The sequence below is a fragment of the Dendropsophus ebraccatus genome, chromosome 2 (genome assembly GCF_027789765.1).
Source record: "Dendropsophus ebraccatus isolate aDenEbr1 chromosome 2, aDenEbr1.pat, whole genome shotgun sequence".
Classification (NCBI taxonomy): domain Eukaryota; kingdom Metazoa; phylum Chordata; class Amphibia; order Anura; family Hylidae; genus Dendropsophus; species Dendropsophus ebraccatus.
The window spans coordinates 205,131,834-205,156,202 of NC_091455.1; the positions used below are offsets into that span (position 1 = coordinate 205,131,834).

The window sequence follows — 24,369 nt, forward strand, 5'->3', positions numbered from 1 at the left end:
CATGGTGACTGCTCCGGGACTACATCTACATCTGTCTGTTTCAATGGTCCGAACATGAAAGATGTCCACTCACCTCTCCATTCAGGAAACAATAAAGAATCGCCACAACGAAACCCTAGAGAGAGAGAGAGAGAGAGAGAGAGAGAGAGAGAGAGAGAGAGAGAGAGAGAGAGCATAATGTAAACTAATACTATATAATAATATACACAGTGACCTCACCAGCAGAATAGTGAGTACAGCTCTGGAGTGTAATACAGGATGTAACTCAGGATCAGTAATGTATGTACACAGTGACCCCACCAGCAGAATAGTGAGTGCAGCTCTGGGGTATAATACAGGATGTAACTCAGGATCAGTAATGTAATGTATGTACACAGTGACCCCACCAGCAGAATAGTGAGTGCAGCTCTGGAGTGTAATACAGGATGTAACTCAGGATCAGTAATGTAATGTATGTACACAGTGACCCCACCAGCAGAATAGTGAGTGCAGCTCTGGAGTGTAATACAGGATGTAACTCAGGATCAGTAATGTAATGTATGTACACAGTGACCACCACCAGCAGAATAGTGAGTGCAGCTCTGGGGTATAACTAAGGATGTAACTCAGGATCAGTAATGTAATGTATGTACACAGTGACCCCACCAGCAGAATAGTGAGTGCAGCTCTGGAGTGTAATACACCATGTACCTCAGGATATGTAATGTATGTACGCAGTGACCCCACCAGCAGAATAATGAGTGCAGCTCTGGAGTGTAATACAGGATCAGTATGAATGGGGTTTTAACCCTTGAAAATATACGTGTAATAACACTTCCTGACAGAAAGGGGGGGTCTTAGCTATAGCACACTGTGTAATGTGCCGGTGTTCGGTTTCTTACCTGGAAGGAGCCAAGAATGAGCTCGAAGACCATCTTCACCTCCACCTTGTAGTTGTCTGGGAAGAAGGCGAAGACGATATAGTGAATACCAAAGAGCGGGATGAGCAGAAGAGTCGACTTGGCCAGTCTCCTAGGGGGACATGATAACACAGCAATTACTAATATCATCCCAGACGGTCCACTGTCTATAAGGTAATAAGCTCGAAGGGAGAGGAGAACGTGTCTAAAACTCATCATCATCATCATCATCAATATGGCGACTACAATGGGAAACCTCGAAAGCCTGGCTAACATAGTAGTGAAAATGAATATCAGGAGTATCACACATGAAAAACTGAGATACATTAATTCATCATACAGTATCACACAGACATTAGGTTTAGATCCAGTGGCTTTGCAGACCGTAACACACATGAAAGGCTTAGATACATAAGCTCAGGAGTATCACACATGATACACACATGATGGCCTCTATGCCGGACATGGTCAGTGACTCAGCTATGCTGCATTGTCTATTGGAGTTTAAAGGGGCACTCTGGCAAAAAAAAAAATCTTTCGGATTAACTGGTGTCAGAAAGTTATACAGATTTGTAATTTACTTCTATTCAAAAATCTCAAGTATTTATCAGCTGCAGTATGTCCTGCAGGAAGTAGTGTATTATTTCCAGTCTGACACAGTGCTCTCTGCTGCCACCTCTGTCCATGTCAGGAACTGTCCAGAGCAGGAGAGGTTGTCTATGGGGATTTGGAACTTCTGGACAGTTCCTGACATGGACAGAGGTGGCAGCAGAGAGCACTGTGTCAGACTGGAAAGAATACACCACTTCCTGCAGGACATACAGCAGCTGGTAAGTACAGGAGGACTGGAGATTTTTAAATTGAAGCAAGTTAGAAATCTCTATAACTTTCTGAAACCAGTTGATTTAAAAGATTTTTTATTTTTTGCTGGTGTACCCCTTTAAAGGTCCTTGTTTTCCAGGGCGAGTGACCTGAACAATGATTCATGGTTCTGCATGGTCTCCCGTGACATTAACATTTGATTTCTTGTTACTGATGGGGAATGACGCATCCGCCACCGCAACGCTCAGGTTCCTAATGTCCTGGGCAGATATTAAATGGGAAATGTAAATTGATTTCCTTCCTCCCTCCTGCACTTCAATCGCTCTTATCTTCGTTCATTTTCTTACAAGACGTCTCCAATCCAAAGGACTTTACCTAATCAGACGCAGTCAGCTGCTCAGTAGAAGGACGGGGCTCCTAGTCTGGCTCCGGGTTCTCAAGGCAGTCACAAAATCCGCCCATTTGGGGGCAGAATTCTTCTTTCTTAAGTTGGGAGGGGTGTTACATTTCAGACAATTCCTCTCCAACCATAGAAAGTGCTGGAACCTCCACTGATCGCCAAGAGAGCTCAGTAGTAAGTGTTCTGCTGCAGCACCACCACAGGCAGAATGAGGTATTACAATGTTCTTAGTGAAATTAATGCATGGACATGGCGATAGATAAAGGTCCGGAGTGATTAAAGGGGAACTCCAGTGAAAATCTTTTTCTTTCAAATAGACTGGATGCAGAAAGTTATATAGATTTATAATTCACTTATATGCAAAAATCTCAAGTCTTCCAGTACTTCCAGTAATTCTTTCAGATCAACTGGTTTTAAAAAGTTATATAGATTTGTAATTCACTTCTATTTAAAATCTCAAGTCTTCCAGTACTTATTAGCTGCTGTATGTCCTGCAGGAAGTGGTGTATTCTTTCCAGTCTGACACAGTGCTCTCTGCTGCCACCTTTGTCCATGTCAGGAACTGTCCAGGGCAGGAGAGGTTTTCTATGGGGATTTGCTGCTGTTCTGGACAGTTCCTGACATGGACACAGGTGGCAGCAGAGAGCACTGTGTCAGACTGGAAAGAATACACCACTTCCTGAAGGACATACAGCAGCTGATAAGTACTGGAAAACTTGAAATTTTAAATAGAAGTGAATTACAAATCTATATAACTTTTTGAAAGAAAACTATTTTTTGCCGGAGTACCCCTTTAACCCCTATGAATATAGTGCATAGAGCAGGTGACGTGATGTGTCTGACATTTCCCAACAATATATGGCGGTATTTTACGGTATGTTTTTACCGCGGCTGTCAGCTGTCAATGGATTTTCCGTAGCTATAAAAGATACGTAGGACGTGCAGCCTCTGCTGCTATTGTCTCATCCAGACGGAACAATAGATGAATGTGGCTTCACCTCCTCTGAAGCCTCCCATTATCCTGCGGGCAGAGAACGGCCACGTGCTGCCGGTCACATACTGATAGGTAAATGTCACGCCTCAGAACGGTCGGGCAGCAATCGCCTGATACTCGGCAGCCTCACTTAGAGGCAGATTTACATTTTTTTTCACCTCAATCTGCTTTACTCGTGATAAAAATTGGATGAATGAAATAAAGTTAATTTTGTTAACGTCCATTGTGCGGCTTTAACCCCCGAGGTTCTCAGCGCGACTACTCAGCAAGGAGAATGAAATGGAAAAAGAGAAATTTTGTTGACGCCAATTTTGCGCAGGGGCAGATAACGCTGCTTTGTATCCTGCAAACAGCACCCATTATCTCAGCTTCCTGGACCCTTGTAAGGTGGCGGTATACAACTATGGATTATTTACATCTAATAGATCTATAGAAATCCAAAGAACCTGCAAACAGCATCTGATATCTCAGCTTCCTTGGCTGCTGTATGATACGTGTGAGATAAGGATACGGTAGCCACACTTACATCTCCAGGTTCCTTGTAAGGGAAAGTTCACTTTACGGCATGGGTCTCAAACTCAATTTACCCGGGGGCCGCTGGAGGTAGAGTCTGGGTGAGGCTGGGCCGCATCAGGTTTTCCACAAGAAGGGGACTGGGGGGAGCTGGGGGGTGACACAGGGGACTGGGGGGAGCTGGGGGGTGACACAGGGGACTGGGGGGAGCTGGGGGTGACACAGGGGACTGGGGGGAGCTGGGGGGGGTGACACAGGGGACTGGGGGGAGCAGGGGGGGGTGACACAGGGGACTGGGGGGAGCAGGGGGGTGACACAGGGGACTGGGGGGAGGTGACACAGGGGACTGGGGGGAGCTGGGAGTGAAACAGGGGACTGGGGGGAGCTGGGGGGTGACACAGGGGACTGGGGGGAGCTGGGGGGTGACACAGGGGACTGGGGGGAGCAGGGGGGTGACACAGGGGACTGGGGGGAGACACAGGGGACTGGGGGGTGACACAGGGGACTGGGGGGAGCAGGGGGTGACACAGGGAACTGGGGGGAGCTGGGGGTGACACAGGGGACTGGGGCAAGCAGGGGGGTGACACAGGGGACTGGGGGTGACAAAGGGGACTGGGGGTCCCTGAGAGGGGACTGGGGGGAGCAGGGGTGACAGAGGGGAGCTGGGGGGTGACACAGGGGACTGGGGGGAGCAGGGGGGTGACACTGGGGACTGAGAGTGACAAAGGGGACTGGGGGTCCCTGAGAGGGGACTGGGGAGTGACACAGGGGACTGGGGGGAGCAGGGGGGTGACACTGGGGACTAGGGGTGACAAAGGGGACTGGGGGTCCCTGAGAGGGGACTGGGGTCTCTAAGAGGGGACTGGGGGTGACACAGGGGACTGGGGGGAGCAGGGTTGACAGAGGGGACTGGGGGTGACAAAGGGGACTGGGGGTCTCTGAGAGGGGACTGGGGGTGACAAAGGGGACTGGGAGTCTCTGAGAGGGGACTGGGGGGTTACACAGGGGACTGGGGGGACCTGGGGGGAGCTGAGAGGGGACTGGGGGGAGCTGGACACACCCCTCCTCCTCCTCTCACCCCCGGCACTGGCGCGCTCCTCTCAGCCGCACATGCAGCTCCTCAATCTCTGGAGGAGGAGGCCGCGGGGACTGCAGGGTGAGGTGATCGCATCGCTGCAAGTCCTGGGGCTGTAAAGCAGGATCGGGGATCTGCAATACATCCCCCGATCCTGCTGAACAGCCCCAGGACTTGCAGCGATGCGATCACCTTGGAGTCCCTGCGGCCTCCTCCTCCAGAGACCGGGGAGCTGCATGTGTGGCAGGGACGCTAGGGGGCGGCAGGTCTGCCAGGAGGCTGTTGGCCCCTGCACTGCACAACTCCCCTCCCACCACCACCGCCGCTGCCCACCTCTCCGTCGTCTTCGGGAGGCCGGCCGAACAGCTGCAGCCGTCCCTGATGCCGGCCCCCCTCTGCCGCGTCATCAGCTGCTCAGCCGCGATTGGCTGAGCATAAAGTTAAGCTCAGCCAATTGCGGCTGAGCTGCTGATGAGGGCCGCACTTACAGGGAAGCTACCATTGAGGTGGGGGCCGCAAACTAGTGTCCCGAGGGCCGCAGTTGGCCCGCGGGCCGCAAGTTTGAGACCCCTGCTTTACGGAATGCACGCTGATAAATTTCGTAGGATTCCGTCACTCGTACTCGTTCCGGAATTTATCGACGCGGATTCCGTAGTCTGAACCCACCCTTAACCAGACGCCACCAGTCTTAGAAGCTAATACCCTGCAAACAGCAACCCGTAACTCAGCTTAGGGATACTCCCGCTATTTCTTTACCTTTTAAATCAACTAGTGTCAGAAAGTTATATAGATTTGTAATTTACTTCTAATTAAAATCTTCCTGTACTTATCAGCTGCTATATATCCTGCAGGAAGTGGTGTATTCTTTCCAGTCTGACACAGTGCTCGGTCCATGTCAGGAACTGTCCAGAGCAGTAGCAAATCCCCATAGAAAACCTCTCCTGCTCTGGACAGTTTCTGACATGGACAGAGGTGGCAGCAGAAAGCCCTGTGTCAGAATGGAAAGAATACACCCCTTCCTGCAGGACATACAGCAGCTGCTAAGTACTGGAAGACTTCAGATTTTTAAATAGAAGTAAATTATAAATCTATATAACTTTCTGACACTAGTTGATTTAAATGAAAAAAAAAAAAGTCAGACTACCCCTTTAAGTATAACACATTACAACAGATTTTTGGGGATTCAAGCATGACCACTGCATAAAAAGCCCACAAAACACCCCACATCTTATCTTCTTTGACACCTCTGCAGCAATGTGATATTACAGTTACTACTGACCCCTCTGAAGTTGAGGCTTTTGTTTACACAGGGGGCACTGACCCTCCAATAATCTGCAAACAACACTCCATATCCACATACAAGCGGGGATGAGATATTAGGGTTAAATGTAATTGCCCGTACATTTTTCAGTTTTGGGACAACCAGCCCTGCAAACAACACCTCATACCTCAGCTTCCTGCCAAAACAGAGCAATAGGGGATAATTGTAACTACAAATGGTAACGTTTTGGGTCAATTTCAGCTTTAGACCAAATTGTTGAAATAAAGGGTCTGCTGTATATCCAGAAACAGCGCCAATTAAAGGCTTTGCCTGGTATTGCCTCATTTACTTAAAGGGAATCTGTCACTAGGTTGAACAGATCGGTGTATTACTGACATCATTCTGTTCAGCCGTTCTCCTAATATGCAGGAGAATAGGATTCTTGCCACACCCCTCCCCCTGCCCTCCAGCTGCTGATTGACAGGTGACTGCCTATACACAACATGGATAGATAACTGCCAATCAGTAGCTGGTGGGCGGAATTTTCTGCTGCTCATAAATATCCAGGACTACTGGGCTCATGCACATAATGGAGAGGACTACTTATTGTCCATGTTATTCAGGAGAATATCTCTGGATCAGCTGCACAGAACAATGTAAGTGATACATCATTCTGCTCAGCTTTTCTGTCACTAGTTAGTTATAACTATAGACAGGACTATATAGCACACGGGGTGTGGAGGAGAAAGGTACGCTTCTTACCTTCATCCTCTGCGCAAATTCCATGCTATTAGGAGTTTAACCCATATGCTAATTAGGTGTTCTGGTGCCCTGGGGGCGGGACTATCAAATTGCCTAATTAGCTTTAAAGTTAAACTACTAATATTCCAGAAATGACTCCGAGGATGAAGATAAGAAACTTACCTTCCTTACCTTACCTCCTATAGGGACGTATCAGCAGGTTACATTCTTCTAATCTGCTGATAGTTCCCCTTTAAATGACAAAGAGATGCAGTACCAGCCATGACCTGCAGACAAGGGGGCGCTATTTCCTGACTGACAGCAGAACCTTTTTACCTAATCCTGGACAAGCCTGTTAAGTCACACCGAGAAAATGCTGGAAAGAGAAGAGCAGGAAGAGGAGATGTTTTATTTCTGACCCATGGCACTAAATGAATGTTTAGCTTCTGTTAATCTGATAAAACGCTGGAGATCTGCCAGGTTCCTTGAAGGATTCTGCTAATAAAAGGGAAGACGGAAGAGATTTCTCCGTGTTATTATCGGGAGATGCATTATGTGACACTAGGATATCCCCGCCGCCTCATCACTGTGGTTTGGATACGGTCAGTAAACCCCATCAGGGTACATGGTACATTCCTTACTCTTTAACCTTTTCCCTGCCATGGATGTCAGCGTTATGTCAGGGCAGGAATGGGGGATCATACACAGGGCTGTAACCATTACAAGCTGCCGATAAATTGCTAAAGTTTAAAGGGGTACTCCGGCAAAAAATTTTTCTTTCAAATCACCTGGTTGCAGTTTACTTCTATTTAAAAATCTCCAGTTTTCCAGTACTTGTCAGCTGCTGTATGTCCTCCAGGAAGCAGTGTATTCCTATTAGTCTGACACAGTGCTTTCTGCTGACACCTCTGTCCGTGTTAGGAACTGTCTATGGGGATTTATGCCGGAGCACCCCTTTAACAATTGTCAGGTTACTTACTTTCAACAAATATGTAGTGTCCCACCACAGGTGTTGCTATTGGTTACACCCTTCGTAAAAGCCTGTACCTTTAAGTGTAAGTGGTAATGTAGCAGTACCAGAGTTTTGCCACAAGATGTCGTTGTGTATAGCTGTAGGAACCAAAGGGTTATTGTTTTGCTTATGTATCACATGGGTCTATACACCAATGAGAGTTCTTTCTTCTTCTCACCATCATCTCTCTTTATTACTTACACACACACTCCTCACCCACTGACAGCGCAGTTTAGACATGCTGTAGGAAGGAAGTCACATGGGTAGAGGAAGTGTAGGGTCTTTTGCCTTTGGATTGTGTAGAGGAAGGACACAAGCCAGAACGCTCTCCACAGCAGTCCATTTGGGCGGGGGCTCCTGCCAGGTCCCCAGTCTAAGTTGTGGCATAAACGGACAGCACATTCATCTAGACACAGTTTCTCTTCAAGTAACCGTATTCCACACTATGCAGTGTTAAACTTTCACTAGAGAGAACAAGTCAGGGATCATCCTAACCCACTCTGTGGACCAGAGGAGCACAGCGCAGGACAGTATCCACAAAGAAGTTAACTGATCTGGATAGAGCAAAGTTGCTAGAAGCCTATGCACTCTATCTCGCAGTGCGGGTGTAATCAGAGAACTCTGACCACTCTGCTCATCCTAGGTAACAAGGTCGGGGACTTGTGTCACCCTCTAGGATGGGTGGGCAATAGGTGGTTCAAAGACTAAGGAGTAAAAACACAGGCACAAGTATTCTCTCTACTCTCAAGTATTCTTCTATTTCTACCTCTGAAGTTCCGGCAGAGCACAGTACTACTTGGGTTTGGACTCTCGACATCCTCCTCTCTACTCTTCTGATCCTTTTTCTACCTCTCATCACGCAACTCAGTCAGCACAACTGTACCACTCTCTCTACACTCAGTGCAGATCTGAACTCTAACGTATTAAGTAACTTATCAAGTGTAAAGTATTGTATCAAGGCAAAGCTGTATTACCTGCTGCCTATCTTATATTTATGCTAAAGAGACTCTGTGATTCTTCGCTAAGCACCAACACAGTGAAAACACCTTCCTTGGGCAGTACCAATAGTCCGGGTGGGTCACTAATCCACTCCGGACCACCTTGATAATTGCCCAAGGGACCCCGCAACTGTGACCCGCCGTCTGTCCCTGCTCACCGGAGATAGATAGATAGATAGATAGATAGATAGATAGATAGGAGATAGATAGATAGATAGATAGATAGATAGATAGATAGGAGATAGATAGATAGATAGATAGATAGATAGATAGATAGATAGATAATAGATGGGAGATAGATAGATAGATGATAGATAGAAAGATAGATAGATAGATAGATAGATAGATAGATAGATAGATAGGAGATAGATAGGAGATAAATAGATAGATAGATGCATACATAGATAGGAGATAGATAGATAGATAGATAGATAGATAGATAGATAGATAGATGCACAGATAGATAGATAGATAGATAGATAGATAGATAGATAGATAGGAGATAGATAGGAGATAGATAGATAGATAATAGATAGATAGATAGATAGATAGATGATAGTTAGAAAGATAGATAGATAGATAGATAGATAGGAGATAGATAGATAGATAGATAGGAGATAAATAGATAGATAGATAGATAGATAGATGATAGATAGATAGATGATAGATAGATGCATACATAGATAGGAGATAGATAGATAGATAGATGCATAGATAGATAGATAATAGATAGATAGGAGATAGATAGATAGATAGATAGATAGATAGGAGATAGATAGATAGATAGATAGATAGATAGATAGATAGATAGATAAAAGATAGATAGATGCATACATAGATAGGAGATAGATAGATAGATAGATAGATAGATAGGAGATAGATAGATAGATAGATAGATAGATAGATAGATAGATAGATAGATAGGAGATAGATAGGAGATAGATAGATAGATAGATAGATAAAAGATAGATAGATAGATAGATAGATAATAGATAGATAGATAGATAGATAGATAGATAGATAGGAGATAGATAGATAGATAAAAGATAGATAGATGCATACATAGATAGAAGATAGATAGATAGATAGATAGATAGATGCATAGATAGATAGATAATAGATAGATAGATAGATAGATAGATAGATAGATAGATGCAGATCTGAACTCTTAACGTATTAAGTAACTTATCAAGTGTAAAGTATTGTATCAAGGCAAAGCTGTATTACCTGCTGCCTATCTTATATTTATGCTAAAGAGACTCTGTGATTCTTCGCTAAGCACCAACACAGTGAAAACACCTTCCTTGGGCAGTACCAATAGTCCGGGTGGGTCACTAATCCACTCCGGACCACCTTGATAATTGCCCAAGGGACCCCGCAACTGTGACCCGCCGTCTGTCCCTGCTCACCGGAGATAGATAGATAGATAGATAGATAGATAGATAGATAGGAGATAGATAGATAGATAGATAGATAGATAGATAGATAGGAGATAGATAGATAGATAGATAGATAGATAGATAGATAGATAGATAGAAGATAGATAGGAGATAGATAGATAGATAGATAGGAGATAGATAGATAGATAGATAGATAGATAGGAGATAATAGATAGATAATAGATAGATAGGAGATAGATAGGAGATAGATAGATAGATAGATAAAAGATAGATAGATAGGAGATAGATAGATAGATAGATAGATAGATAGGAGATAATAGATAGATAATAGATAGATAGGAGATAGATAGGAGATAGATAGATAGATAGATAGATAGGAGATAGATAGATAGATAGATAGATAGATAGATAGGAGATAATAGATAGATAATAGATAGATAGGAGATAGATAGGAGATAGATAGATAGATAGATAAAAGATAGATAGATAGGAGATAGATAGATAGATAGAAGATAGATAGGTGCATACATAGATAGGAGATAGATAGATAGAAGATAGATAGGTGCATACATAGATAGGAGATAGATAGATGATAGATAGATAGATAGATAGATAGATAGATAGGAGATAGATAGATAGATAGATAGATAGATAGATACTACAGTGATGTAAAGTCTTTCCTCCCTAGCATATGGTCCTGTGTGTTTTGGGCTTTGCTGTACTGCAGGACGTTCCGGCACATTCTCCGGACACCACTTTTTATTAATTATTGATTAACCTCCTGGACACTTGTGAAGTTCCAACAGCGAAGAGAATTCCTCTCATTAGCGGTAACAAGAGTTAATGAGAATAAATCTGACAAGTATTTTCCTGGTACACACATCCAAGTCAAGCACAAAAGAGCCATCGCATGGTTGAGTTACAGCCGCTCGGCACGAAATGCCGCTGGAAAGATGCCTGCCGGGGGAGCTTATGCCCCAATAAACAAGATCTCTTCAGAGGCCTCGGAGCCGCAGACACGGAGAGGCGCAGGAGAGGGAATGTGTCTTAATTAGGAGGCACATTTGGTCGGCCAGTGCCGGGAGGAGGCTGCCGAGCGCAGCATCTCTGTCACACTCCCGCCTCTTCATACATTTTGTGGATAAAGTTTTGAACAGTAATATTATGAAAACAAAAATACTGATAAATATAAAGAACTCCAATATTAAAAAAGTATTCAAAAAAAATATTTACCCCAAAACATAGTTTTACTAACAGAGTGATATTACTAGTATTCTTAATTGCTTGAAATCCCACTAACAGGAAGTTGTGTAATCCTTTCATTGTCAGTGTGGTGTTGTCTCCAGCTCTCTGGCTCCTCCCTCTTTCTTGAGACAACACATCATACTTTGCTATCTCAGGAGGCTTGGCTGGATCTCATCCTTTTCTCACCCCTGACCAGCCCCTCCAGCCCATAGCGCCATCTCCTTGTCTTATACATAGATATCTTTATTGGGATATTTAAGAAAGAATGAGATGGGATTAAAGCATGCTGCCAGTTGCTGAACGATGCCACAGGCTGAGAAGCAGACAGGGAATGCACACAGCAGGTGCTGCAGATTTACTTGTCTGCTGTGCACTGACATATTCTGCAGAAGCTCTGTGGTGGAGTGCTGTATAGGAAGGGAGTAAGCAACGCATTCTGGGAATTGTAATACTAAGCAACTGCCCAGTCAGGATGTAGTAGGATACAATAAGGGAAAGCATTACATATTTGCTATATATATATATATATATATATATATATATATATATATATATATACATATATACACAGACCTCCTTAAATAGAAGTATCTATAAGGTAGATACTCCCCATAGAAAGCCTCTCCTGCTCTGGACAGTTCCTGTCTCGGCCAGAGGTGGCAGCAGAGACCATTCAGAAAATAAAACATTTCCTGCATGACATACAGCAGCTGATAAGTATGGGAAGACATAAGATTTTTTAATAGAAGTCAATTACAAATCTATATAACTTTCTGACACCAGTTGATTTGAAAGAAAATTATTTTTGCTGGACAACCCCTTTAAAAAGGGATTCGATTTTTCAGAAACAGCGCCGCTCTTGTCCGTGGAATGATATCTGGTACTGCAGCTTATTCCCATAAAGCTAAGCTGCAATACCAGTCACAGCCTAAGGGTAATAGTGGCGCTATAATAGGAGAACCTATTTTTTTTAAATTAACACAACCACCTTGGTATCTATAAATCCCGTGATAGCGCCAACGCATTTTGTGCACCGGACATACAACAAAGCACAAACATCTATAGGGCATACACCTACGTATATTGGCTGTTTTCGTTTCTTCCCACGTCGGGCGAATGTAATTTTTGTACCAGAATTCGGATGATGCAGATGAAGAGAATAAAGTTGACCTATAAGGAAATGAGAGAAGAGCCAGGTTACTCCAACACAAACCCCCTAAAAACTGAAAAAACAACGGAAAAAAAGAGAGTCACGATCAGAGAATAAATCGATGCATGTGATTGGTCAGTAACCTGTCTTCTACTTGAATTCACGACCCCAGCGGAATTTATTCATGTTTGTATAGCGGGATAGGATGGCAGCCATCTTGGGCCTGACATCAACCTGCTTGGGACTTTGTGTCATACATCGCAAGTATGATGATGTCAAGCCCATAGAACACAGCTATGCGAGACGGAGCAGCGTCAGACAGCGGACAGACGACGGACATGGCGGCTACAGGACGGTACTTAGCCAGAACTGTTAATCAGGAGTTATGACAATTATACAAATGCAACAACAACAAATCACAGGAAATACAAAGCACAAAGATCAAAAATCACAACCTAAAAAAAAAATATATATATATTTTTTTTAAATTACAAAAATACAGAAATAAAATTATATATATATATAAATTTATATATAAATGTACATGAAATAAACTGTTTTTTTTTAACATTTTTCTTGTTCTATCTTAACAAATAAAAATAAAAACCTAAAAAATTAACTAAAATATCCTGTTTTTCATATTTATTTAATAGAGATGTATTCGATATATACGTTACCCCAGAATTTTTATTGTTTTTTTTTCTTCTTTTCTACATACATATATGTCCCCGAACCCTCCTAAATCTTCCTGGAATGCCCCATAACACCAATTTTTGGGTGGATTTTACATAAACCCAGCAAGTTTTGCAGTCCAGATCACAGGACTGTCCCTTCTGTATGTGTCACTCACATCAGGTGACAATACCCCTTAGCGGCCATATTGGTTGTCTTCACAGAAGAAGATGATTTTTTTTTTTAAAGGAGCACTCTAGGAAACATTGATACGCTGTGTTAAGTCTAGTGCAGAGGCTGAGGGGGTGGGGCATGACACATTTTCTGTGTCATGCTCCGCCCCTGATTCTGCACTAAACATACCATGGTATAGCGGTATAGCCCAGAATGCTATTTCCTCAAAGTCATGTGACACCCACAACTATGGTGCCTGTGTTATGAGGGCAGCTGCTACTTTTTGTAACTGCACATACACTCTGTAATATACTATTTTACTGCATATGTCTGACATACGGTATACTATAATATTATAATGAGGTTGCTGTAAGATATTACCATCATAGAGCGCTACTATGACTCCCGCCATCCCCCTGGTCTCCCGCGTCCCCTCTAAATTCACACTTGTGGGATGACCTGCGAAGAGCCTCCATTATCTGATGAGAGTCCTCCTCATGTCAGGCCTTTTCTATAAAATCATCCCTTTTTGATGTTTTTCCCATCTATTATTTATCCCCCCGGGGGGCCCTGTGATAATGTATAGTGCCAGCATTACCCCGAATATAAAAAACAATCCTCCAGTCCTTCTCCTGACCCAATGCTTGGACTGACGGGCTCCTTCTTATTCACATCGACTACCAATATTGTTATATCGTACCTCTGTGGGACACTTTAAGCCCCGCCCAGTGTAATATGGCGGCCATAACGGCTGAATGACACCAGAAGCTGGGTCTTTGCCCCCAAGATTACACTTCTTGCTCGTGGTTTCTGACAGTTTAGTGTTATCATAGGGACAAGTTCATAGCAACCAATCAGCTTTGAATTCTCGAACTGTACTGGATTTGTTGGACATCTAATTCTCCCCCAACAGGGGATACTGGGGAGAGAGATGGGTCGGATATGTTGGATTGCAGCTGCTTAATGCTTTTGCTCTTTGGGAGAGAAGCTGACACTAGAGAGGCGGTCGGAACACAAGAGTCTGGCAGCTGCCTACTATTTCCCCCCAGACTCCTTAGTGGTGGCTTGTCTCCCAAAGAACAATAAGGGTGGGGTACTTGAAATCCAACATGGCCAACCCTTCTCCTTCCCCACTATCATCTGCTGGGGTGGATTGGGTTCGGCAGATGTTCGGCAGATCCTGGCGGACGTCTAATATTTCTGGGGGACTTTTGTTTTCCACTTGTGCAGTACAGATATAGCTGTTGGCTACGACTAGATTTATGGCCACCTTTCTATTTTAACACTGAGCTTTCAGAGCACAAGGCCAGGAAGTGTTGTCATAGGAGAAAACACAAGTTATTCTTAGAGAAGACTATACCTCATTTTCATTTAAATTACTAAGGGCCTAAGCTGTAGTGCCAGGCACAGCCACATCTGTGTGTATGGCGCTGTGGAGTGGTAATATAACCCCCTTTATTCTTATTGGCAGAGGTTCCAGTCAAACGTTGATGGCTATCCTGGAATTCCCCTTTAATTAGGGGCAGAGGGTCTCTCAATGATGACTACCAGGAATTTTCCTTTAAACCGTGTACAAGAATTGTCCTTGTTGCCCATAACAACCAATCACAGCACAGCTTTTGAGTCACCAGAGCAGTTTAACAAATACAATCTGAGCTCTGATTGGTTGCTATGGGCAAGAATAAAGCAAAGCAGTCTTTGTTACCCATAGCGACCAATCAGAGCTCAGCTTTCATTTTCCCTCTGGTGCTGAGCTCTGTCCGGTTGCTATGGGTAACGAGGGCGGCCTTCCTATTGAATATAAAGGAGGCCCTGTAATGAGTTAATGAGAATTATCACGGATCTTATAATAGCACAGTCAATAGAAGTAATAGAAAATAGTTTACCGAAATGGAGGCCAAAATGGGACCCTTGATGATCCACCACCACGGGGATTCAATCGTGTCCCAACACCTGCGAATAAATCACAGAGATCAGGACGGGATCAGTCACTTGTATAAGGGATTGTAGAAATCAGCTGCAATAAGTGGGGCGCAGGCTTCCCTTGGGCCATGGTCACACTACGAGGCTGTATCTACACGTGGCATTTTTATAGCACTTAGTACATAGTATAGGTAAGGGCCCTTTTACGTGGGACGATGGTCCCCAATATGAAGTGCCGACCATTGTGATCGATGCTTCACAGAGTCTTTAGAGTGTTTGGCCTGCACAAAAGATCACTACAGGTTCTCCGGACCTACAAGGTTGGGGGCTTATCTCTAAAAGAGGTTTCCAGTATCAGATTGGTGGGGGTCTAAGTCCGGGAAAGCTTTTTTATTAGTGGGGAAGGTGCCACTTCCGCTTTAGTGTTTACCAGGCAGTGTGCCCAATTTTTTATAGTGGCTGTGTCAGGTATTGCAGTTTAGTCCAGTTCGATGAGCTGCAATACCAGACATAGCCACTACTAAAAGTATGGCGCTGTGGCTGGTAAGCAATAAAGAACATGTGCCACCTGCCCTACAGTCAGTAGTTAGGCCACCACTGATATAAGGACAGGCCATCAATTTCGTAACCTTCTTTCTTGTAGAGTTCATGTCTATTGGCATTTTTTGGAGGGTCAATTTACTGTGTGGCGTTGTCCTGTCCTCAGTACAGCTAACAGGCGCCCTTTAAGTCACACTGAATTTTGGTTTTCCTTACCCACTGTCTTTATTATAAATCTTGGTGAACGTCCAGGCGGTGATAAATACGGTCGGGGCACCTACGGGTAGAAAGAAATATGTTCAGATGATCAAAGAGAAATCCATTTGGAAAATACACTGTAATATCTATTGATTTAGTGCCAGGGATAATTTGTCGGAGGTCACAGAGCGAGTGGGGAGTTCATTCCTGCAGAAATTGGATGTATTGATCGGGGACTATTCACAGCATGCAAATCCTCCATACTTCTCCGAGGACTAATACACCCCCCCCCTACCAGGAGTGAGGGGCCACCTTTCATATTGCGGCCTTACACAGTATTCTGGACATTTCCCAGCAATAGGCCCCATGTAGCTCCTGACCCTATGCAAAATCTATATGAGGGTCCCGCCTGTATGTGCCAGTTACTGGGGCGTTGATAGAGAGGCCTTCAGACCCCCTTATGCACCTGAGGTTGGGCATAACTGATACCCCCTACAGCTACGCCTCTGAGTAGAGCATAACAACCAATGAGATCACATTTGTCATTGACCTGTGCTTTAATATTAAGAAGTATGGAGCAGTTGTAGAGAGGGGCCCAGTCCTGGTTGGTTATATCCCTTCTGCTATTACGTGACTACAGGACCCCCTTCCCTAGAGGATATATATATATTTGGCAAGCAACAGGGTAAAGAAATGGTTCAATAGATCAGGCACCATAATGGGGCCCCTCCCTGTGAACACACAGGGTTAAGTCTGTAAACGACAAATTAATTTCCCTCTAATTACAATATAATGTAGTCATTTCCATTATTCCGAGAATCCTTTGAGCCATTACCGAGGTCATGAGTAACACAATGATCTTATTTTCATGGGAAAAGCCATAGGCGATGCAGAGACTGTAGCATAACCCGGGCCCCCCGGAACTGGAGAAGTCCTTAAAGGTTCCACAGGATGAGACCAGTATTATAAATGATGTGGGTTAATGGAATGATACAGAGTTTAGCATTTAGTCCCGAGAATATCCAGGGTAGAAATCGGTCATCTTAATCCTAAAGTGGTAGAAAATAATGAAAGCTTACCCCATCCGATCAGGATGTACCACCAGAAATACTTCCTTTCCGAGAAGAAAGAGATAACCAAGAGTGTGAGAAGGTAGAGACCCTCCACCAGCAGCCAGAAGAAGTTGGCCATGATGCAGTACTGGAAGAACACAATGGCGGCTTTACATCCAGCCTGGAAATGAAACATGGTTCTAGATCAAAAACACAAATTCAGTAAAGCCTATGACTCTAAACCTAAACCTAAAGTAAAGCCTATGACCAATCTAAATCTAAAGTAAAGCCTAAGATCACTCTAAACGTTAGATTCACTCTAAGGTGAGTCTAAAGACCAGTCTACAACTGTGCGAGTGCAATGAACCCAAGTCCTCTCCATTAACAATGCCCATACACATTCAGTAGGTTTCATGTGAATGAGTGTTTGGCCAACAGCTCTTACCAATACAGTTACACCCATCTTGACCAAGTGTGCTTCCAGTGGAGAAGAGAATAAGCCTTTGCTTTCTCCTATGAGAGCAAAAGAATTGGCTTGGATTTTAATATGTCTGATGTTCCTTCTCCAGTATCTGTCATCAGAGGGAGAATCGGGACACTCCTGTACACTTCTCTTTTATGGGCACCTTGAGAAGCTGAGATATGGAGTTTTGCTTGACACAGTTCTACCTGGAAAGTGTTGAGTTGGCACAAACCCAAACAATCTGCATTTGAATTCTTCTGCCTGGAGAAGGTGGATGCAGCCTGAGGACTGCCTAGAAAACATGGATACAGTTATGGCTATAGCCATGTTTTCCAGGTAGTCCTCTGGCTGAATCCACCTTCTCCAGGCAGTAGGATTGAAATGCTGATCGTTCGGGTCAGTGCAAACCCAAACTTTCGGAAAATTTGTTCATTTCTAGTGGCCAACAGTGGTCACCAAAGATAGTTTTTTTCTTAACTTACAGAATAACAGCCTAAGGCTGCCTTCACACTACGTATATTTCAGTCAGTATATTTCAGTCAGTATTGCAACCAAAACCAGGAGTTGATTCAAAACACAGAAAGGGTCTGTTCACACAATGTTGAAATTGAGTGGATGGCTGCCATATAACAGTAAATAACTGCCATTATTTCAATATAACGGCCGTTGTTCTCAAATAACAGCAAATATTTGCCATTAAATGGCGGCCATCCACTCAATTTCAACATTGTGTGAACAGATCCTTTCTGTGTTTTTAATCCACTCCTGGTTTTGGTTGCAATACTGACTGAAATATACTGACTGAAATATACATATACTGACTGAAATATACGTAGTGTGAACGCAGCCTTATGGAGTATGATACTTGTAGGAAGATAAAACATCAGTGACCGACAAGACCCAGTGAGGAATCCTCCTATCTTCTGGATCCATTAGTGACTTTGAGATATAGGATTAGGTTCTCGATAAGGGACTTAAGTAGATCGTGGACTTTAAACGAACATTTAATCTCAATCGGGAAACTCATTATTGTACGTTTCTCCAAAGAAGGTGTCATGAGTAGAGATCAATTCATTTTTCAAAATTACTTTCTGGTCCAATTTGGCCATCACCCATTGGGACAATCTCATCAAACCGTTACCCGTCCAAATACTCTAAATAATTTAAATTACAAAATGTAAAAAAAATGTAAAATTGAAATATTGGCTGAGAGGATGGACCACGCATGGATTCTGTACCACATTTTGCATTTGGGGAGTTTGCCATTATAGAATGAATTGGCAACATCTCTTAGGACGATGGCTCCCAAGATGAAAGACTTGTTACTAGAGACGAGTGAGTTGCCCGTCTAGACGAAGTGAAACGCTTTGTTTGATCGGCAATCGGATTATTAGCTTGCTGCCTTTCAACTCTGGTCTGCTTCCTGCCACTCCTCCCCGGGTGCTGGGAAAAGCTGGATCCAGTCCTGAGAAACTTCTCCCAGTTTCCCAGGACTGGATCCAGCTTTTCCTGACAACCAATTGGGAATTTGCTCATCTCTACTTGTTCCCACACCATAAATAAGACCCATATTTTTCTCTCAATGTACAAAACTGGTTAAATCCGAATCAAGGAAGAGCGCTTGATAAATTTCAATTGATAGTCTGATTAAATTTCTTAAATTTCCATCCTTCACATGTCGTTCCGCTTAATTTGAATACTCATCTGAGAATATTACATTAGATTAAGCAGATGTAAATCTAACGTGCGCTGCAGTCATCCGGCCGGGGGCGGACACATCAGCTTTCGAAGAAACTATTAAAGCATAATCAGGCTAATGACTTCAGCGAGAGGAATGTCACCGAGACGGCCCGGAAGAGCGACAACTCCTCATCTGGTCATCGTAATGAAGACGTTAAGAGGAGGCTCCTTATACTGTGAACAATGAGCTGTCTACTGGCCGCATATATGTCCTGCATCTCGTGCTTGTTATCTTCATGACATTCATTTTTCCTGACCTATTTTAATAGGCAGAGGTCGGCACAGTGCATAGTCTGGCTCCCAGCGACCCAATTGACCATGTTGTTATGGAAATGTAGTTTTAAATGGGCAGCGTGAGTCCACTAGAGTGGGAGCTGGCTCATATTAGAGGTCCTGGGCGGTCAACCACCTTCTATGATGTCCATTTGGTGCAAAGGATGGGGGGAAAGGGGTGTCAGGAAAACAAGAGACATCATGGATCTAACTTCTCTACCAATGGGAAGAAACCTACAAGGACCAATAGTCATGACCCAAGTAATTCTCCTACTATAGTAGACCCCATCCTCCATGGTTGATGTGGCTTCTATGTTCTCTTTCTCTATTTTTGGCGTATCTCCCAACTAAAGATGGACACATTTGGCAATTGCTTTTTACTTAAGGTTTTAACCCCACCCTAGATACCACCCATACTCTAGGAGTCCCTAAGTGAATCTACTCCTTTACACCTGGCCTGTTGTGAGGAATATGTCTTTTCCCTGTCTTCTACACTGGCACAGCACCTTACAATCCCGATTGGGTTTTGGGTCAGGTTGGTACATAGCAGCACAGAGCTTCCAGGACATTTGGACAGCACCTAAAATCCAGCACATTGGTCCTGATGTATCCAAGATGGATGAAATGTACAGCTTTGGCATATGTGCTCCTCTACCCTATAGATACCTGCTATAGCCCTCAGAGCTTAGTTCAGATGTGGGGAAACCATGGCCCTCCAGCTGTTGCAAAGCTACAATTCCCATCATGACTGGACAGTCAAACCAAGGCTTTGGCTGTCCAGGCATGATGGGATTTGCAGTTTTGTAACAGCTAGAAGGCCCTAGGTGCCCCATCCCTGGCCTAGTTGGTAAAAACATCCATAAAACATAGTGTCCTTACTATATCACAGCTCCCTGAGACAAAGAGAGAACTGACTGTACCTGTAAGATATGCAGATAAATCCAGCTTGGATCATAGTATGTAGCGTACTTCACTACACGCCCATTTTTATTGGCCTCTATAAAGTGATTTATTACCAAATACTGGATTTGCTTAATGGCTGCTTTCTGTAAAGTGACCTTTGGCAATAAAGTTCTGCTTCAGCTACTGGATATTATAAGGCTGATAAGTCAGCGCCTTGTATGTTATGGGGTAATAAGGATATGGACCTCATAAAGTAATTCCAACACATGATATGGAAATAGAAAAGCAAAATATCTATCGATCCTGCGTGCAATATATTACCACTAGACTAAGCTAAAGGAGTTTTCCAGGAAAACTAGGATAGGGTGGGGTGGGGTGCCAACACTATCACCTCTGCTGTTTGTCGCCCACAGTACATAAAGAATGGAGGTGGAAGCAGCTGGCTCCATTCCTTGTGTAACAGCATGATAGGGTACTGCAACCTCTCCTGCTATTGGCTGCAGTACCCTGGGCTGTGGGTGCAGTACCTGGCGCCACCACTACACAGGGAATGGAGCCAGTAATTGTATCAGGACGGAGGACATGATTATACCTGCTTATCACCCGCCACGGATTGCACCGCTCGCCCTTGCTCACGGGTGCGCACATCTCCACCCGTGCCATAGACTCCATTCTATGCACAGGCGGATTCCGCCGTCCGCCCAAAGAATAAAGCTGTTCATTTTTTGGGCGGACGATGTAATCCGCTGACCATAGAATGAAATCCATGGCACGGAAGCCGCCTGGCGGATGCCGCCCGGATTCCTTAGTGTGCACATACCCTTATTGGGAGATGAATATTATTCTCATCATGGGGGAGATTTATCAAACATGGTGTAAAGTGAAACTGGCTCAGTTGCCCCTAGCAACCAATCAGATTCCACCTTTCATTCCTCACATACACAAATGAAAGGTGGAATCTGATTGGTTGCTAGGGGCAACTGAGCCAGTTTCACTTTATGGTACGTTTACATAGACAGATTTATCTGACAGATCTTTGAAGCCAAAACCAGGAGCAGACTATAAACAGGAATCAGGTCATAAAGGAAAGACTGGGATCTATCCTGTTTTTAAATCCATTCCTGACTTTGGCTTCCAAAATCTGTCAGATAAATCTTTCTGTGTAAACGCACCCTCACACCATGTTTAATAAATCTCCCCCCATGTTTTTTTTTAACGTCTACAATTTTTCGTTTCTATATAAAGAAAAAATCTTGCTGGGCTATGTTCATATAACATTTTTTTTCTCTTTGTTTTTCTTTTTATAAGAAAAAATTACGTCTGTCATATCACTGTTTGGCCGCCCTTCAGTACAATGATGGCCGTGGGTCCATTATTCTAGGTCAGGTGGACTAATTGGCCTTTAATTGAAAAGTCCATTGAGTTTAATAGTAAAAAACTGAAAGGACGGTGACAAAAGAACTGTGTTTGAAAAAAAACTAAAAATAATGTTCGGTGTTTGCAAAAGGCGTCCGAAAAAAGTTGCCAGGATCATTATTTTGACGTCCGCGCAGACAACATCCGTTATTTTATATATCGTGTGCATTGAAGTCTATTATATCGTGGCAAAAGCGGACGGCTTTTCTGTTTTTTGAACGGTTGAGAACATAGCCCTGTACTGCACAATGCCTGTCTTAATCCAAAAAAAATAAATAAATAAGAAAGTAACTAAATAAAGAAATAATTAAGTTAATAAATAAATATAAAAAAAATAAATGCATGACTAAAGAAATAAAAAGTAAAAAGTAAATAAATAAGTAAAAAAATAAAGAAATACATAAGTAAAAAAATAAATGAGAAAAAAAAGTAAATGCATAAGTAAATAAATAAAAAGTAAATAAATGCATATGTAAATAAATAAGTAAAAAAATTTATAAATGCATATGTAAATAAATAAGTAAAAAAATTAATAAATGCATAAGTAAATAATTAAATAAGCAAAAAATAAATAAATAAATGCATAAGTAAATAAATAAATGAGTAAATAAGCCACAGAAACAAACAATTTCCCCTCAAAATAGTGACATCTAAGTACTGGCAACACAATAACATACTAATATCTGAAAGTTTTTCTATCTAAGAATTTTTATTAACTAAACTTTGAAGTCTCTTTTTTATTTTACTGTTTCTGAACAAGCTCTTGCGCAATGACGGCGTTACTATGTAAGATGACAGGAAATGTGGCGAGACATTGTAGTAACTTCATACACTGCCACACGCGGCTTATCACCCATGTCCATATTGGAATGTCCCGGGACAAGTTATTATACAGGGGTCATAAACATTCATTTAGTCTCTGGTAATGCCAGGAGCTGTGACTCAATAAAAACCATGTGTGGGTAATCCGGAGATAAGACCCAACGAGAATTGATGATCTGTTGACGGTGAGAATGCAGGAAAGGGAACCACGTACCAGGGATCTATTAATAGGGAGGAGATAGCTAAGTGGGTTAGGAGTACAGATAGTCATCCCATTGCTGGACATCCCTACTCTAAACCATCGCTCTTCTTGATTCTCGTGTTTCACAAGACCGATAACACTAAAGCTGATTAGGAGGTTTTCATACAATGCAGGATTAAAAGATTTCGCAATTAGATTCACAAATGTTTTTTAATTTTAGACAGGGCGCTATACTATGAGCCCGACTTTTCCCTGACCACCTTGTTAGCACTGATGTCATATACTGTGGAAGGATGCCAAAGTGTAGGGCGAGAGGACTGGCCATGGGGTCCCATCACACCCCACATAACTAAAAGTGCATAAAGCTATGATGTGATGCCTTTAGGTGAAAGTTGGGTGGACAAGTCTAACAGAACACTATGGTATGGCCATAGTAGGTGTAACAGATATGGCTGAAAAACAGTGGACAGTGTGGACAGAAGTCCACTTACAACATGAAGAAAGTCCTGCAGCATCCAGCAATTGATTGCATAAAATGCGGTAGTATCATTAGAAGACCAGGATTCATTGAGGTTTCCCGAATGATATAACTTTTTGTAAGTCTTCTTCATAGACACTCCAGTTAATATTAAGTGTTGACAGACCTTAAATCCAGAGGGTCCCTGATGCAGAATTGCACCCAAATCCCCACCGTATAGCGTTGCCTGGCGTTTATACTACAACACCCTCGTATGCCTGAACATCGCTGCGACCTCTCCAGCCCTGATATCTACTCAACTGCATAAATTCACCCAAATGTATCTAAAAACTTGTTTTCTCCAGCTGAAGATTCTGTCAGAACCCATTCGTCTCCATCACTTCAATTATCTCCAGCCCCCACCTTCTGCCATGTAGATACGGTTTTCCGGCTCTCACTTCAGGGTCAGGCTCATCTCCCGGAGACCATCACTAATAGTTCAGTGACTTATTTTTTGCCTCACACGGTGAGCGGAATATATTCCTGGAATGTTTCCCCGGTCATCCCCCGCTCTTCAGCCGCGGAGAATAGAGATACTTGTCCTAATGGGACTGATCCGAAAGCAGCATTTCTAGGCTTTTATTAGATGTGAGGAAACATCTACTCCTATTAATATCAGCAGTGACATAAACCGAAGGAATTGACCAAAAATAAGAGAAAGATCCTCAGTATATAATGAAAAAAAAACATCTTTGACTTCATTGTCTATGACGCAGTTAACCCACTTAAAGGGGCTGCCCCATAATCTACAGGATGGACGATAACGGTCTGATCACCTGGGGCCCTCACCGGTCAATGGAATGGCTCCGAGTGCTCCATCCTCCTCACTGCAGGGATGAGAACAATGGATGAAGTAGTCTCTAGGATCCTTGGGGGTCCAAGCAGTGGAACCCCAGGGAGCTAAGGCCCTATTAAACGGCCGATATCGTCCGTTACTGTCGATAATCGCTTAGTGTAATAGAAG

At 43.3% G+C, this 24,369-nt stretch overlaps 1 protein-coding gene across 2 annotated transcripts in view; it reads right to left on the reverse strand.

Annotated features, from left to right (window-relative positions):
- LOC138783926 (vasoactive intestinal polypeptide receptor-like) overlaps window positions 1–24,369 on the reverse strand; it is a 159,916-nt gene that overhangs the window by 5,511 nt on the left and 130,036 nt on the right. For both annotated transcript variants that reach the window (XM_069959258.1, XM_069959257.1), the window contains exons 7-12: window positions 17,097–17,250; window positions 16,036–16,096; window positions 15,243–15,309; window positions 12,439–12,530; window positions 882–1,011; window positions 74–115 (exon numbers count right to left, since the gene is read on the reverse strand). In XM_069959258.1, coding sequence (XP_069815359.1) covers window positions 74–115; window positions 882–1,011; window positions 12,439–12,530; window positions 15,243–15,309; window positions 16,036–16,096; window positions 17,097–17,250 — 546 coding nt within the window. The remainder of the gene's footprint in view (window positions 1–73; window positions 116–881; window positions 1,012–12,438; window positions 12,531–15,242; window positions 15,310–16,035; window positions 16,097–17,096; window positions 17,251–24,369) is intronic.